This window comes from Grampus griseus (assembly GCF_964374135.1).
Source record: "Grampus griseus genome assembly, chromosome: 10".
Classification (NCBI taxonomy): Eukaryota; Metazoa; Chordata; class Mammalia; order Artiodactyla; family Delphinidae; genus Grampus; species Grampus griseus.
In genome coordinates this window covers 86,458,149-86,476,610 of record NC_139004.1, presented here as the reverse complement: position 1 = coordinate 86,476,610, position 18,462 = coordinate 86,458,149, and the positions used below count along the sequence as shown (strand labels likewise).

The 18,462-nt window shown below is 40.4% G+C and overlaps 1 protein-coding gene across 1 annotated transcript in view; it reads left to right on the top strand.

The window, feature by feature from the left end:
• Positions 1-3,524: 3,524 nt before the first annotated feature.
• SHQ1 (SHQ1, H/ACA ribonucleoprotein assembly factor) overlaps positions 3,525-18,462 on the top strand; it is an 89,029-nt gene continuing 74,091 nt past the window's right edge. Inside the window, exons 1-5 of the mRNA XM_082664661.1 lie at positions 3,525-3,762; positions 8,622-8,686; positions 10,373-10,495; positions 11,490-11,650; positions 17,603-17,715. Coding sequence (XP_082520787.1) covers positions 3,620-3,762; positions 8,622-8,686; positions 10,373-10,495; positions 11,490-11,650; positions 17,603-17,715 — 605 coding nt within the window. The 5' untranslated portion in view covers positions 3,525-3,619. The remainder of the gene's footprint in view (positions 3,763-8,621; positions 8,687-10,372; positions 10,496-11,489; positions 11,651-17,602; positions 17,716-18,462) is intronic.

Genomic DNA, 18,462 nt, shown 5'->3' with positions numbered 1-18,462 from the left:
AGACCAAGACGAAAAAAAATTAATTCGATGGGACTGAGTGAACTGATGAGGATGACTATAATTTTGGTGACTTTCTGTTTGAATAAAACGAAAAATCTCACAAGGACTCAGAGGCAAAAAATATACAAATCAATTTTCACTGCAAAGTAAAGGAGCTGTTACAGTGGAGGATTACTGCACTGAATGTCACTATTATGACATCGTATGAGTGTGTTTCATGTTTGGTAATTGCAATCATTGTTGCTTTTGTTGTGGTCATCCATTTACAATGCTTGCTGTCAGTTTATTTATCTCTTGTGAAAATAAAATACAGTGTGTGTGTGTGAAAAAAATAAAAAATAATAAAAATGGGGGAAAAAGAAGGGAGGATTGATTTAGAAAATATTAGAACATAAGAAGTTTATAGAAATTTTTGTATCTGAAATGTACTGTCACCTTATTATCATAATCATTGATTAAAGGAATAAAGAGGAAAAATGTGAATTAAAAAGTAAATAAATAAAATAAAATAATAACAGTGGTTAAGGTGTAGTTTGCAGATTCTGTGTAAGATCCCACCATCTCCCCAAAATGGCTCAGAGAATGAACTAGAGTTATAAACAGCTTATTCAGGAAGCTATTTCCAACATAGGTTAAAAGTATGTTCTTTAAGATAAGGTTGTCTTACTTGCCTAAATGCCTACCACCTTCTGGAAGCTAGGAGCACTTCATTAAAAGACTCCTAATAGTAGCACTTTGTAATAGGGTTGAAACTGGAATTGTTTATGGAAAAAAATTTTTTTAATTTGACATTTAATCTTGAGCCTTGTGAATCACAATTAAGTTTGTTAGACCAGAAGAGGGGCTAATTTAATATAATTGGAGATGGCAGGTTATATGCTTGTCCTCAATAAATTGGCCACAGAAAAAACTATTTTTAAAGTAGTGAAAGGCCATCCAAAAGTAGGCCTTAAGAAAATGGAAAAAACAAACAAAAATAAATAAATACAGCAACTTCAAATGCTCAAAAATGATGAAAATTTTCATTCTTGTTTGCTTTCCCTCTAAAGCAGAGTTAAAATGAAACGTTGAAAGGATGTGTTTATTTTCAAGCAACGTCTATATCTAGAAACACGAACTCGACTGGATCTTTGAATCGATATTGATATGCCTAAAAAAGTACCCAAGAAAAATAATAAAATAATGTTGCAGACTTACATTTATAGTGTGATAATGTACCCATGCACATACAGACATAAAGTAACAGGGTGCCTAGAAATATGTACATAGAAAGATAAAAAGCTCTGCAAGAGTGGCTAGATGGATCACTCTTGGGGAAGCAGAAGAAAAGATCGAAGTTGGACAGCAATCAAGGGAACTTTATCTGTAGTCTGTTTTTTAAAAAAGAGAATGAGCTTCTAACTTGTGTAATTTATCACTAATTAGAAATCCAAGTAAACAAATCCCTGTTATATATATCAGTATTTTATGATATAGCAAATGCAATATATATTTCATCGAAATAAATAAATAACAGCAGCAATGTACCATATAGTCTTTCTGTGTTGCAATCTTGTGTGTGTGTGTGTGTGTGTGTGTGTGTGTGTGTTGCCAAACAAAGAGTAAAACATCCAGGAAATGCACAGCTCTACTTTGTAAAGTGCTTTCAAACAGACTTTCCTCATGCATAGCTTTTAATAATTTAAAAAATTAATGCTTGTGACCTCCAGGAATGAGGTCCCATGGTAAGTGTAAAGATTCTTTTTAGAGAAGCTAATTTGGAATGATCCAGCCAAAGGTCTATCTCAAGGGACCTTTTGAGAGCTTTACTATTTCCAAGTTTGTATCAATTTATTTTCATTATTGAGTGCCTATTATTTATAAGGCCCAATATGTTCTAAAGCAGCGAGACTTGTGCTTACAATGGGAAAAAAGTTGGGTATGTGGTAATATTAAAGGGAGTCAGCTCTATAGTATTTTAGAGCTTGGGCTCAGTAATCAGACTCACTTGGGTTTCAATTTCCATTGCACCACTCACTAGCTGTGTAATCCTGTGCAAACCATGGGGATATATAAAGCCTAGTTCACGGAGCTGTCAGAATGGGGAAATGAGATCATTATAAAGGATACTGTGCAGTGCTGGCACACAGTGAGTATTCAGTCAATTCAATTAATTCCTCTGCCACCCAAGGAATGGATGAATGTGTAAAGAGTGCTCTTTAAACTGTTTTACACGTAACCTCTTTGTCTTTATCAAAACTCCTAGATTTAAGCTGAATGATTTTTATTTTGAATTTTTTATTTTATTTACTCCTGTTAATATGCTTTAATGAGTCTTAATTAATTTTCAAGACTCATAAAAAATTGGAGGTTGAAAAGGCTTTTGAGGTTATCTGGCCCACTGTCCCCAGAGATGACTTTCACCCATCTTCCACTGATATTTAAACCCAGGAAATAAAAACATTTCCTGGACTATTCTAGTTACTGGTGGAATAACAGGAAATAAAATGAGAGGGAAGGAAGGCCAAGGGAATATGCATGGGAGGAGGGAGACTAGTGAGAGAGGCATTGGGAGAGTATGACCAGCATAGAGTAAAAAGGGGAAATACAAGGAAGAGAAGGAAAAAAGACAGAAAAGAGGACCTCGATTGAGTGTAAGGAGAAAAGTGAGAAAATGAAAGAGGGGAAAGTACAGAGGCATTGCAATTCGTCAATTGCAGGCACTAACAGTGGTTAAGAGTCAGACATTCTGGGTTTTGGTAATTGTAAAATGCATGATCATAAGACATATTGCTTAATCTCTGTGAGTCGTGTTCTTCGGAGTTCGTGGTGTAGATTAAACGAGCTAAGTGGGATGGACGCTCTCTAAACAAGAAAATTCTGTTTAAATAGGAGCTAGGAAGAGGAGAGAAAGTGGCAGAAAAAGATACAGGGAGAGGGACGTGTAGGGCGAGAAGGAGGAGATAGAAATCGGTAGAGACAGAGGGAGAGGGAGAGGGAGAAAGGGGAATTGTTGACAAAGCAGGTGAGAACTAAGGAAAACCACAGTAACGATGCTTCTGTGGCTACTGCGGTGACGGCTCCAACACACCGAACACTGACAACTTGCCAGGTATGTTGTTAGAGCTTTACATGCATAATTCCATGCTGTACTCACATCATCTCTACGAGTCTATGTTCCAGCCTCATTTTATAGAAGAGATATCTGAAGTACAGAGAGGTTTTGTAACTTCTCCAAGGTCTTACAGCTGCGAATTGGAGAGAAGGGATTCAAACGCGGGTCTCTCTGCCTGCAAAGCCAATGTTCAAATCATCTCTAAGAACCTCCAAAGAGGCTTGGTGGGTCCAAGGCGGACTCTAGCCCAGGTTCTTCCAAGTTATGCCCTGGGTTCAATTTCTGCGCCCAAAGGCTCATTCACCCCGTTCCTTCTCCACCTCCCCACTAACAGCGTCCCGTCTCCACGGAGATCGCCGTGGGGCGGGACTTCCTTTCTCACGCACGAGCACTTCCGCCTCGAGCCGGAAGCGCCGTGTCTAACAGAAGGGGCACCGGAGCGTGGGGACTTCTTGGAGAGTTTGAGCGGCAGGACTGCGACTGCTGCGAGAGTGACCGACTTGGGCCCCAGAGTCCGGCGTGGTGATGCTGACCCCGGCGTTCGACCTTAGCCAGGACCCCGACTTCCTGACTGTCGCTATCCGCGTGCCCTACGCCCGGGTCTCCGAGTTCGACGTCTACTTCGAGGGGGTCGACTTCAGGTTCTACGCCAAGCCGTACTTTCTCAGGCGAGTTCCGGGTGCCTGGCTCCGGGAAAAGCGTGTTTTGGGGATCCATTTATACATTTATTCACTCATTAAATAACTGCTTATCGAGGGAGGATGAAAGAACAAGAGAGCACTTCTCAGCATCACGACTACGTTTTCCCGAGGTCCCTGCAGCACGTGCTGAGGAAGCGAACTCTTCCAGGCGTGCGTTCTGGATGTTGCAGAAGCTCATCCTTTCTTTTTTTTTTTTTTTTTTTTACATCTTTATTGGAGTATAATTGCTTTACAATGGTGTGTTAGTTTCTGCTTTATAACAAAGTGAATCAGTTATACATATACATATGTTCCCATATCTCTTCTCTCTTGCATCTCCCTCCCTCCCTCCCACCCTCCCTATCCCACCCCTCTAGGTGGTCACAAAGCACCGAGCTGATCTCCCTGTGCTATGCGGCTGCTTCCCACTAGCTATTTGGTTTACGTTTGGTAGTGTATATATGTCCATGCCACTCTCTTGCTTTGTCACAGCTTACCCTTCGCCCTCCCCATATCCTCAAGTCCATTCTCTAGTAGGTCTGTGTCTTTATTCCTGTTTTACCCCTAGGTTCTTCATGACATTTTTTTTCTTAAATTCCATAAATATGTGTTAGCATACGGTATTTCTCTTTCTCTTTCTGACTTATTTCACTCTGTATGACAGACTCTGGGTCCATCCACCTCATTACAAATAGCTCAATTTCGTTTCTTTTTATGGCTGAGTAATATTCCATTGTATATGTGCCACATCTTCTTTATCCATTCATCCAATGATGGACACTTAGGTTGTTTCCATCTCCGGGCTATTGTAAATAGAGCTGCAGTGAACATTTTGGTACATGACTCTTTTTGAATTATGGTTTTCTCAGGGTATATGCCCAGTAGTGGGATTGCTGGGTCATATGGTAGTTCTATTTTTAGTTTTTTAAGGAAACTCCATACTGTTCTCCATAGTGGCTGTATCAATTCACATTCCCACCAGCAGTGCAAGAGTGTTCCCTTTTCTCCACACCCTCTCCAGCATTTATTGTTTCTAGATTTTTTGATGATGGCCATTCTGACTGGTGTGAGATGATATCTCATTGTAGTTTTGATTTGCATTTCTGTAATGATTAATGATGTTGAGCATTCTTTCATGTGTTTGTTGGCAGTCTGTATATCTTGTTTGGAGAAATGTCTGTTTAGGTCTTCTGCCCATTTTTGGATTGGGTTGTTTGTTTTTTTGTTATTGAGCTGCATGAGCTGCTTATAAATTTTGGAGATTAATCCTTTGTCAGTTGTTTCCTTTGCAAATATTTTCTCCCATTCTGAGGTCATCCTTTCTTAAACTTTCTTACATCCCCGCCTGGAAGAGATTCCGGAGCCACTGTAAAACGTGGAGTTTGGGACCATATCGCCTTTCCATTTTCTGTCCTGTTGCCCTAGTTCTTGTCCCTTTTTCTGTTTTCTTTTCGCTCTGCGTTAGTCATCCTTGCCCTGGGACAGCGCGCGCTGACTTCCCAGCTGACCCGTCCATTTGACTTTTCTCAGTCCACGTTCTGTTCCCCGACCTCTTGGCTGACTGCTCCCTATTCCCTAAAATTTTCGCCTTCTTTGGCCCCGCCGACGCCAAAGTCCTCTCGTTCTCCTACCTCCTCGTTGTCTGCTTCTCTGTTTGGTTTTTGCCCCCTCGTTGTGGTTGTCGCCCCCCAAGCCTCAGGGAGGGACCTTCAGCACTTGTCTGTTTGCATTTTTCTCCTTGAAGAACCGTAACAGCAGTGGTAACAGCTAACCCCTTCTCCTCCCCTTTCGTGTGGCGGGCAAGCAGTGCGTGTAAGTGGCGGTTAAGTACTTGTGTGCATTGTCTCATTTTACCTGGACAGCGATCCTTAGAGATAGACATTATTATTAGCCCCATTTTAGAGAGGACACAGCCAGATTATTCTTACTTAACGTTGTCAATACCTTGTTCTCTCCTTTCCACCAAGGGAAAATCCATTCTCCTCATCTTTCTCATTCCAGCCTACCTTTCCTGCCCAACTAAGTACTTTCCCAGCACAGACATTGCTCTTGAGTTGAGCTGGTTCCTTCACTAGGCCTGAACCAGTTTTGCTCAGGTATCTATTAGGCCTTAACTTAATCCATCTATCTGAATATATTGCATTTCCGTACTTCTTCACTCTTTCGTTCTTTCGCTTGATTTATCGAGCTCATGGTATATTCCAGACTCTGTTTTTGGTATTGGGGATGTGGTGGTGTCTTACGTAGTTTTCATTCTAGTGGGGAGAGAAAAACAATAAACAAGTAAACATATAACTACAAATTGTGGTAATTTCTCTGAAGGAAAGTAAAGTGCACTGATAGAGAATAAAAAGGAGCCTGGGTTTATTCAAAGTGGCCAGGGAAAGCCTTTCTGAAGAGGTGACATTTAAGCCAGAACATGAAGAATGGGTAGAAGACGATGATGGTGTTAAGAAACATTTATTGACTTTTTACTTCAGGTTACTGCTTTATGTAAATTATCTCACTTGATTTTAGGACAGTCCTACAAAGTAGGTTCTGTTATTTACCCATGTTACAGATGAGAGCGCAGAGGCTCAGAGAAAAGATATTAAATGAGAGAGGATTGTAAAATAAATGCAATACAATAAAAATTTCAAAATAAAAGCCACTTGCTTAAGTTTGGGAGTTTTGATGAAGACCAAGTAAGAGGACGTGTGAAGCAATTTAAAGAGTAGTTTTAATACAAATTCATCCATTCCTTGGGTAGCAGAGGCTCGGGAGTTGTGGGTCTGAGCACACTTAAAGTTCTGTGACTTTTGGCAAGTTATTTAGTCTCAGTTTCCTAATCTGTAAAATGGAACTAATATTAGTAATCTTAAAGAGTTGAAGTGAGGATTGAGATAATACATGCATGATGCTTATTACTGTGCCTGGTAATTATGTGTTCAGTAAATGGTGGGTATTATTATTTATTAAGAGCATCTTACTGTTGCAGTTATCTGCTGCTAAATAACCAGTCAAGCCTAATGGTGTAAAACAACAATCATTTAACTCCCTCTCTTGGTTTTTGTGCCTTAGGGATTTGGTAAGGTGTTGGCTGAGCTGTTCTGGCTTGAGGTCTTTAATTTAGTTGTAGTCACACGGTGATTAGACCTGGGACAGGAAGGGCTGAAGCAACTGGGGGCTGATAGGGTGGGTGGAGGAGGGAATCTCTTCTCGAGTGGTCTCAGGACCTCCCTGTGTGGTCTGTTTTCATGGTCTAGTTTGTGATTCCTTCAGGGAGTTGGACCACTTCCATGATACCTGAAGGTTTTAAGGGCAGATATTCCAGGGAGCAAGGCAGAATCCATGTCATCTTTTATAACCTAACCTCAGAAATCACAGTGTCACTTCTGCTATATTACATGGGTTAAAACAGTTCCAGAAGCCCACTCACTTTTAAGGGGAGGGGACATAGATTGCACTGTTGGGAGGAGTGATGTGAGATGGACCATCTTTGGAAATACAGTTTGCTACAGTATACCAGAGATGGATAAAACCTCACCCCTGTCCTTGAGGAATTGAGAGTCTAGTGGGGAAGGCAGATCTGTGAGCAAATATGATTTCACCATCATGCATTACGAATTTAACTCTATAGTTACAAAGGGTTTAGGAGAAGGGAGATGATAATAATAGTTTACAGTTTCTGAATGCTTGCCTACTGTACTAGCCACTAAGCTTTTTACATTATCCTTTCTTCCTCAGAGTAACCCTAGGATAGATTCTGTTATTTTTCCCTTTTTATAAATGATGAATATGAGCCTTGAAGTTAATGAACTTGTACCAAGAAAGTTACAGAGCTAGTAAATGGCACAACTTAGACTTAAGTCCACAAATGGACTCCATTCAGATTCTGAGAGTAAAGTTAGTGTTTGTGTGCATGATAACAAACTAATTTATTCGTAACTGAATCTTTAGGCTGAGTTTAGAAGAGATTTTTGTTTGGAAAATGTGTTGTAGCTTCAGGAAACATTGGGATCAAAGGTAGGTAAGTTGGAAAGCCCCGGACCTCTTGGGGGTCTGCCAAGTTTGATGATGATGATGATGATGGTGATGATGTTAGAATAGGTAGCATGGAGGAGGGGGGTGTGGGAGGAAAGGAGGTTCATATTTTAAGTTTGGAGTGGAATGGAGCTGGCCTCATGTAGTACTGGTGAGTTTAAATTATCTAGTCAGTATCAAGGCAGCGATAGAAGCTTTTTTAATAGAAAAGTGACAATCAAATTTCTGTTTTAGAAGAATTCTTCTGGGGCCTAAGTGGAAGACTGACTGACCCAGAGTGAAACTGCAAACAGGGAAATCAGTTCATGTCCTTTAGTAGGAAAGAGGGGGAAATCCCCATATAGTATTAGTGAGATATGAGAAAAACACTTTTGCTTTCTGCCTTTTTTTGTACTACTTAAAAGTAGTAATTTTCCCAATATAAACAGTTGGTTTTGTTGGTTCTTTATTCTTTCTTATTTCTTGATTCTTTTTTTTTTTGGAAGCTAATTAGTACACTTTTATTGAGCCCATGCTGTATCAGGCACCAGGTATATAAATAACTCTCACTAGGAAGGGAAAAAACTGTAACAGTAATGATATCTAATATTTATTGTGGCTTTTCTTTTTAAGTGTTTTATCAGTGACAGCGCCTATTCAAACAGAAAGATGAGTCACCTCTGATTTCTTTCTTCTTAGCTAGAGAAGAAATGTAAGTTATTTAGTTTGTAAAATTTAAATGCTAGGATTATCCTTCTAAAATTGTTGATGTTTAATATCACGGATGGTCCCTTATGATGCTTTGTAATTTAAGGACTTCATGAGACCTTTTATTACATCTGCAGATTAACCCTTCCTGGAAGAATTGTAGAAAATGGAAGCGAGCAGGGATCCTATGCTGCAGATAAAGGTATTGCCTTTGGAATTTTTGTTAGTTTTTTTCCTTTGGATTCTTCCTGTTGGAGTAGTTAAATAATAATCTCATGTACTATGGGGACCTTTAGGTGTATGGCAAGTGCAATCTGCCCCTGTCACTCTGTATCGTTTCTTAATGTCCAGTGCCTGTTATTCATGGATTTTTAACAATTACATTTCCTCAGTCCTTTAAAGTACTTCACAATATTCTTTAAAGTAAAGTTCAATTAGTCATATACTCTGGCTTTGCTGTCTAGAAGTTTTATTTCCTACTTCTCCCTCCATTTAGTAAGTTAGATTGTTGGAGGTGACTGATTAGAAAAGATGTGGATGATTTTTGTAAGTTGTGAGTCGAATGTTTCTTTTTCTTTTTAAAAATTTTTTTAATTTATTAATTAAAAAATTACAGTTTTCTTTTTAAAATTTTATTTTTTAATTGAAGTATAATTGATTTATAATATTGTGTTAGTTTCAGGTGTACAGCAAAGTGATTCAGTATATATATATATATTCATGTTTATATATATATATATATGTATTTGTATATATATTCTTTTTTCTTGTGCAATTTTCAGTCTTAAAATTTAATTACATGTAGGTGAGAGAGAAACTGTCCATAGGGGGCATTTAAAGGCTGATTGAATTTTCTACTCCTAATTGATAAGCCCTTCATTTCAACTCGTCTTGAAACCATTTATTTTCCTTCTGTAGAAACCACTGGATTTTCCTTTGTCACTGGATCTGGAGTAAGAATAAACTTGTGTACTGTTGTGTGATTTATTCAGTGACTATTTATTGACCTCAGTGAACTAGGGTAAGGGAGGAAAGATGGGATGAAAGAGTTAAATGACAAAGTTCTAACCCATAGCACAATATAACTAATGTGGTAATAAAGTATAATGAAACTGCCTTTCTAGGTAGTAAATCTGCTTTTAATTGCAGTAAGTTGCATACAGGAGTAAAGTTATTAAATCTTGAAAGTACATGGGGGTTTAAGAAGGTTGTATATGTGGAAATATTTGGGTTTAGTTGTAGCTGATACATTAGAATATGGGTTAAGTGCACTGAAAGAGGTAAACTGTTTTAAAATGTAAGAGTAGTGAATAATGTAATCCATTCATAGGCAAGCCTAGATGAAGCTGATAAACCCAGTCAAGGAAAGAAAAGGAGTACACAGATGGAATCTGGGTCTGCGTTAGACAGACTTTAGGGATATATTTCTTGAGATACCAAGAACTTTATCAAGCTGTCATTGCCTTATTTAAGATTTCATGTGTATTTGAAACTGCTGCTCTTCTTCATTGGATTAAATATCCTGATTTCCGCCCCCAGTCCAGAAATAAATCTTATGAGTAGCTACGGGTAACTCTAAGCTATTGCCTTCTCAGGCCATTGCATTTTTGACTTGAACCTTTAATATTATAAATAGGTGAAGGTGATATTGGGTAGGATTTAAGTATTCTGTGGCTTTAACAGATTAATTTCTCATAGAGGTGACAGCTGAAACAGTGGTTCTGAAAAGTCTTGTTTGAGCCTTTTTCACTAACTATGTAATAAGGGTGTAATTTTGGAGCTCTATGTAATAGAATTACAGTTTACCAAGATTACTGTTTCTTAACTGTATTTGTGAAGTCTTTGTAGTTTTAAATCTAGCTAAGCATAAAACAAATTTATCTTTAAGGAATTTTTACCATTCGATTGCCCAAAGAAACTCCTGGCCAGCATTTTGAAGGGCTGAACATGTTAACTGCTCTACTGGCACCAAGAAAATCCAGGACTGCAAAACCACTTGTGGAAGAAATAGGTATGTTTATTGCCTTTGGGAGGAAATACAGGTAAACGAATATTTGGAATGCTGTGTGTTTCTAGGGGAAAAGGGATATAGCAAATAGGAAATTGGAGAAAATACTTCAGGTGACAAGATAAGGAAGTCATGTGACACCATGTGAAAATAGTTCATTTGCTGACACATAAGTTAAAGACAGAAACAACTCTGTTGAACCTGTAGGTCAGTCATGTTTTGGGACGAATTGAAATAGCATCTCTGTGTTTGGCGAAATATTGGCCTCTTGAGCTAAAATCAGAAGGTTACAATTCAGTGTAGTAAATATAAAATGGACGCTGCCTAGGTCAAGAAATGGAACGTTTCCCACATCCTGGAATCCTACCCTGGTTATTTCACCCTCCTTACTCTCCAAGGTAACCACTACCCTCAGTGTAGCCTGGTTTTGAATTGTATATATAATTCATACAGCAGGCGTTGTTTGCTATCTGGCTTCTTTCACATAACATTTTTTGTGAGATTTATCCACATATAGCTGAGATATGTTTTGCTTTCATTGCATTTATTATTTATGCATCCTGCTACTGATGGAACTTTGGGTTGGCTCTATTTTTTTTTTTTTTTCGCTAATAAGATTAGTGAGACTAGGGGTGGGCGAAATAGGTAAAGGGGATTAAGACGTACAAACCGCCAGTGACATAATAAGCAAGCCACAGTGATGTACAGTGTAAGGAATATGGTCAATAGTAGTCTAATAACTTTGTAAGGAGACAGATGGTGATCATTTCATAATGTTTGCCAATGTCAAATCATTATGTAGTACACCTGTAATGAACCTAGTATGGTACATTAACTGTATTTCAATTAAAGAAAGAAAAAGAATAGCGGGGCTATTCATATCCTTATACATGTCTTTTGGGGTACATGGGCAGGCATTTTTTTCCTATACTTTTTCTTCCCCAGGTTGTACCTAGGAAATCCAATGCTTTAACAAATTAGTATTTCGCACATTTAGGTGCTTCTGAGGTTTCTGAGGAAGGAGTAGAAGATGACGATGAAGAGTTTGATTGGGAAATTGAACAGTCTCCCTATGAAGAGGTACCGGAAAGTACTTTGAATCCGGAGTGCCGCTATGGGTTTGGAAACTTACGCTCAGGGGTGTTTCAGCGGTTACAGGTATGTTTTTCTAAAAGACTTTGGTATATACCAAGGGTTTTACTATTTGCGTATTTTAATTTCAGTTCTGCTTATACCTGGAGGTTTTTTATGAAGATTGTAGGAGGTGACGTATTTAGAGCACAAACCACAGCTCCTTGTACGTAGTCGTTTACTCGGACGTTCACTCCCTTCCGTTGCACTGGCTGTGCTGCCCAGTCTCACTGCGCTTACACATGGAAGGTGCCCTGGTCTCCTTTTTTTTCCACTTCATTTGCTATTGTGGACATGAAGTTTCCAAAATACAGAACAGAACCCCTCTCTCATCATACTTCCTGAAAAGCTTTATGTTTTATACCTCTAAAAAATGAAAATCGTATACTTGTGGCTTGATGTCTCTTCTGTTTTATATGTAAATGAGACAGAATATTCCTGGTGAGAATGGGTTTGTGGCTTTTGTGAAATTGTTTAGTTCTTGATATACAAGTAGGCACTTTTGTTTATTTACTCTTGATGGGGGTTGAATGTAATCTCTTGTTAAAATCTGATCGTTTGTCAGTTAGGCTAAAAAGGAATGACATTAGTCTTTCTGTTCCTCAAACATTCTAGTAAATTCTACTTCATGAATGAAATGGAGATTCTGGATTATTTTCTATTTGTACTACAGAAAACAACATAATGGGGTCTTAATTTTTTTTAAATGAAAGAAATGGTGGCGAACAGTTTTTTACTTTAACTTCATCCCTGTCTGGGTAGAGGATGTTAAACCTGCTTAGCATGTGGTTTATTATAGTATGACATATTTGAGTCTGCTAAGGAAAGTTAAAGGACCTATGTTTTAGTCCCACTTGTACCTCTGTTTAGATTTCGGATGCAGGCCGGTTATTTGACCACAAATAAGTTTTGTCTGCTCTTTGTAAAACAGGGATAAATTTGCTCACCTACTTTATAAGGCCATTTAGAAAATTTAAGGAGATGCTACATTGTGAAAACTCTTTGACAAGAAGAATAGGATGCTAGAAAGACCTCTGCCCTTGAGAAATATAAAATGCTCTCAAGACTCCTTAAAGGGAACAAAATTGGGAGTTACTTAAGAGCAACTATTGCTGATGAGATACTTCGTTCAGAACCTTATGTTTTTCTGCTGAGTTATCGTTTCTCTGTCTTCTCTCTCCCTAATAACATTCCCAGGTCATCTCTGAGGTAGTAAGAGTAGAGTCAGTTTTTTCTACAGCAGAAACTACAGCAAATGGATCTTAATTGTTTGGCTGAGAGTATTATTAGTCTATTTGGGGATTACCCGTCTAAAGCTATAAAGGAATGAGAGAGAGAGAGAAAAAAAAAAATATATATATATATATTCTTTTTCAGATTCTTTTCCCTTATAGGTTATTACAAAATATTGAGTATAGTTCCCTGTGCTATACAGTAGGTCCTTGTAGGTTATCTATTATATATAGTAGTGTATATATGTTAATCCCAAACTCCTAGTTTATTCCCCCACCCAAGACCTTTCTCTGCTAGTAAACCAGCTAGAGGAAACTGAGACCACTATTGCATAAATAAGAGCTTTGAGAACATCTATTTTAAAATGATGTGTTTAAGAAACCACTGTTTTCTCAACTAGTGAGAAAATGTTTTCTCCCAAGTTTATAGTTTCTCTGGTGCTGCCTTTGGATGAGAAAATATCCATAGAGTTTTGCTGACTACTCATACTTTACTAGTATTTTTAGTCTCTTGCCACCACCACCCCTTTAAATGAAATATAGCTTCATTTATCTCTGATGATAAAAGTGATACGTATTCATTTTGAAAGTACAGTATAACAAAGTAAAACATCCTCCAGAATTCCAATACCCTGGTATCTTCTCTGAATTGAATAATTTAACCCTTTATTGGGGGAGAGGGTATAGTCCTTCATACTTTTTTTCCCACCAGCCATTTACACAGGGTTGGCTTGTGAGCATCGGTATTTTATACTGATACTGAGATGGAAATAAAAATACGTGTGCTGAAACAAAATCTGTCACCCCCCTCCCCATACAGACACGTGCGCGTGCGCGCGCTTGCTCGCTCGCTCGCTCGCTCTCTCTCTCTCTCTCTCTCTCTCTCTGTGTCTGTCTGTCTCCTTTCTGAAGTTGCTGCCAGCCACAGGGCGCCTTTGGAAAGCTGCTCTGGCTGCTCCAAGTCAGGGCTTCACAGCAGGCTCCTGGTGACAGTGGCTGCCAGCAGCAACAATCCTAGAGTCTCTGGTCTTTAAATAGCTCTCCTAGCAGTGACCTTAGCAATGCTTTCAAAACAGAAAGAGAATCACTTTCACCCTGCTGTAGTGTGTCATTTCTCATCCTCTTTTCTTCCTTCCCTTTGGTTGACAGATGCCTTAGACTGATTTCACTACCCCAAGCTAACTTTACTTTTTAGTTCCAGTTTCTCTTGAGGGTCCAGTGGGCACAGGGCCGCTGCGGATGATGGTGCGAAGGACAGGCCTGGGCGGGGCTTGCACTGCTGTGGACGTTCACGTTCTGCGGGGCACGAGCTGCGCAGCTGTGTGGACGCCCTGAGTCTGGAGGCTGGGGGAGGAGGGGGAGAATTCTCTTCTGGCTGTTGAATTGTCACTCCCACGGGAGCAGAGGCCTTGTCTGTATGTTTATTTCCAGGTCTCCAGCGCCCAGAGCAGCGTCTAGCTCAGAGCAGAGCCTCACACGCTGTTTGCTGAATGAGCAATTTGAAAGTGAACACCAGGCAGGGTGCTGGGGGTACAGTAAGCAAGAAGACAGACCAGATCTCTGCCCTCATGGAAGTTTCTAGTGGAGAGACAGATAGTAATCGTCTAAAGGGCAAATCAACAAGATAATTTCAGATACAAGTGAAGGAGAAGGGAGTGATGTGAGAGCCGGGGCGGGGTGGTGCTGTTTTGGCCAGGAGGCCCCGAGAAGACCTCTTGGAGGAGGTGACATTTGCTGAGTCCTGAATGACGAGAAGGGTGCTGTAAGCGCAGAGACTCAGTGTTCCAGAGATGGCAAGAAGTCTGGTGTGTGGCTCCTGTGTATTTGAGCCAGAAGGGGAAGGTAGGAGATGAGGTTGAAGTACAAGACAGCAGCTAGATTCTGCAGCGCTTTGAGCCATGGTAAGAGTCTGGGTTTATTCTTGGTGCAGTTAAGGTTTTGAAATGCCTGGAGTTACTTCGGTCCAGTTATCCTCTGAAATGTGAGTCTGAAAGATTATACCCCGTTGTTGACCTTGTATCTGGTCCAGATGAAATAATGAAGCAGGACATTATAATCCTCCCTGGGTCCCCAATTTTTTTTTTTTTTCTTACTACTTGCAAGTGAGGCAGCTGAAGAGGAGGGAGGGTATGTGCGCTCAATAGGAAGTCAGCGCCTGAGCCACAGGGAACAGCAGTGGAGCAGGGAGTCAGAGAGAAGGAAACTGACGTTCTTGAATGATCACACCCTGTACTTAGGCCTTGCTCATATTAGTTCACTTAACCCTTCTAACAGCCTATGGGAGACAGAATGCTGTCCCTCACCCCTGCCCCTGATGTCCCCGTACTGACCCCATGTACTAAGTACATGGCGAAAGGGACCGCGCACATGTGAAGAGGCTGAGGATCTTGCGATGGGACGATTATCCTGGATTATCCAGGTGGGCCCTGTCTAAGCACAGGGTCTTTACGAGAGGGAGGTCAGAGAGTCAAAGTGAAAACAGAGAAGCAAGCGCATGATGACGGAAGCCGAGGGAGAAGGAGACTTGTGATGAGGGGCTCCTAGGCCAGGAGTGAGGACAGCCAGCCTCTAAGCTGGAAAGGGCAGAAAAGCACACAGTCCCGCGGAACGTCCGAAAGGGAACCAACCCTGCCTTCGCCTTCGCCTTCGTTTTAGCCCAGTGAGACTGACCTTGGACCTGTGACCGCTAGACCTCTACGTTTGTGTTGTGTTAAGCCGCATTTGTGGCATTTCGTTACAGCAGCAAGAGGAAAGTAGTCCCAGCCTCGTGACGGAGGCGTGTCTAGTTTGTTCACAGTGAGGGTGCTGAGGCTGAGAGGCTGCACAGTTAGACTGGACCTGGCTTTTAAATTCAGAGTTTGTCTAACTCCAGAGCCACGGTTCTTCTACCTCATCAGGCTGTTTTCAGAAATGTGTGTGTGTCGTGGTGGGCAGCAGGCAGGGAACTCCTTGGGGCTCGAAGGAGGAAACAAATCCGGGGACTGGAGGCTGCTGGGGAGAGGGGCTTGGGGTCCCCGGGCAGGAAGCGGCTCCGAGTACTCATCCAGCGGAGGGGAGTCCTGCGGACACAGCACCATCCTTGTCTCCCGCAGGGCCTGCTTCACCGCCCCTCCTGGCTCTGTGGCTGAGGAGCTGATGCCAGGCAGGTAAGGAGGCAGAGAAGCGAGGAAGAGTCCAGGCTGTCCTGCTCAGGGGAGAGGTGCTTCTGATGGGTGAAACTAGAGCTCTGAAAGCGTTTTCCCATGGAAGCATTGCTGCACACTTGTGAACTTTGTATTGTGAGTGCTCTATTTACAGTTTATTTTGACTTGAATAAACTTGCGGGCTGCCCTGAGATTCTCTGTTATTTATCATAGTATGTCTATAGGAAAATACATTCTGAGTCTTCCAAAAGTAAATTGTAAAAGAACTTTTGGAATGCAAATTTTCCTAAGCTTGGGGACAGCCAGTGATCTGATTTTTGCCCAGAATGTTTGTACTTAAAAGTATTAAGATGTTCTGGATGTGACTTCCAGAAAGTTCCCCGGGCCCCTTTATTGTACTAGAATGTGCTTATATTAAATGTTGTTGATGTTACTTGAGCTCAGTGGATTGTGATAGGGAAGAGAGATTTTTTTTTTAAGTGCAGAAATTATGATTGTGTGGGGAGTTCTGTATCCTAGTCTTTCCCTGGCCGATTCTGTGTAGCTGGTTTCATTGTAGTGATTTTGCTGTGCTATAGCTGCCGACTTTAAGCCTGGGTACTAGGCACTAACCTACCATTCAATTTACAAGTTTGTTCTAATGGTTTGCGTCCACAACTGTCTACCAACTTATTTCCCTTGACTTCTTTTCAGCTAATAGTGTTCAAGCTGCTTCCGGTTTGCCTACTATCCCTTGCGGTTGGTAGTAGGAAAGGGCAGACTGAAGAAAGAAAAAAAAAGAGCTTTAGGAGTATTTTGCATTGTACAAAGTTTCTTTCCTTCATAATTCTGATCACAAGAAAGAAGACCATGTGGCATTGTAGGTGGTTTTACTAATACACCTGTTTTCTGTAGGGTTGGGCTTAGGAAACAAGCCATACAGCAGTATGTACTCATCCAGGTGAAGGTGATTACAGTAAGGTTGAATATTACTTGGGATTGGATTTGTAAATTTTCAAGTGGAAAGTCATATCTATCAAAATTGCCCTTAACAATTCTCGTTAGGGGTGAGAAGGGACCAGGAAATAAGGACAGAGCCCACAGTTGGCTTGGCCTTGGGGTGGGGGTCGACTGGATAGCCTGCATTTCTGTTCAAGGCGAGTATTTACAGGGACACGGAAGTTACCAAGGTTTGGTTTGCTGACGTGGCACCCCTGGCAGCAGCAGCTCTGTCTTGGGTCTAGAAATTCATTTCAACTTGCCTTTCCTAACTTTCAAATCTCTGGGAGTAAATGGGGGAATGAGTGCAGAATTAAATGTTCCTGTTTGCTTGCAGAGGATTACCCTGTTTTTCATGTTAAACTTTTATAGCCTTAATCTATGTTAATCAGTTTGTTTGTTTTAAGGATTAGATGACATAATTGATGTGAAAGCTTCTAACAGGGCCTGGCAGGTAGTAGGTGTCTAACAAACATTTGCTGGATTTGAATCTAAATGTCACACGTGGTATCACGGCTTACCAATCAATTAGATTCTTCCTGTGTTTGGGCATTTTGTACAAAATGAGATTTTTCATCGCTAAAATAGGAGATAGCAATTATTCTTTCTTTCCTGGGTGTTCTTAGGATGAATTGAGTGATGTTATCGATCTTAAGGATCCAGATTCCACCCCTGCAGCTGAACGAAGGCAGAAACGCCTGGCTGCTGAGCTGGCGAAGTTTGATCCTGATCATTACCTGTGAGTATTGAGGGATTTTTTTTTGTTTTGCTTTTTTTGAGAATTGAATAATTTACTTGACATTGAGTATTTAAAAATTTTTTGAGTATCTTTTTAACTGTTAGGTATGTGCTTTTTTGGACTCTAGAATTTAGTGATGGCTCACAACCTTAGTTGACATTTGAATTAGCCTACAACTGTTATACCTCTGTGATCTTTGTAAGATACTGTTTTTCGTTACCTCATTGCAGCACCAGAGAAGTCTTTTAGTGTACTTTGAGTTTTTTCCTCGCCAAACTTAAAAATAGAACATTGCATCCATGAGAATAGTAGGTACCATTCTTTTCAGGAGACTCTTTGCTGTGATTAATGGTATATATAATTGAAAACATGTTTCAATTTCTTTTAAGAATTTGAATCTACATGTCCCACGTTTCTTGGCTGATCCAGGGTTTTCCCAACACTTTCATCCACTGGCACCTGTAATCGAGGATCTGTTTCAAATTAACAAATAACTGTTCATTGGGGTAGGGTATAAACAAAATCTACTTTTAAGTTTTGCTGTATTTCCCACCTGCATTAATTGTGTCTTGAGCCATCGTGTGTCTCTGTCAGGCTTATATTCGTCTAAGGAACAGATGTAATTAATGGGTAGGTAAATAATCACTTGCCTCGGAAAGATTGTGATGTTTCTCATTGGCCTCGATAGCAGCACTTCTTTCAAAGAAGTGGTTGTCCCCGGGCCTCTGTGGGTACTCGGTGGCTTTC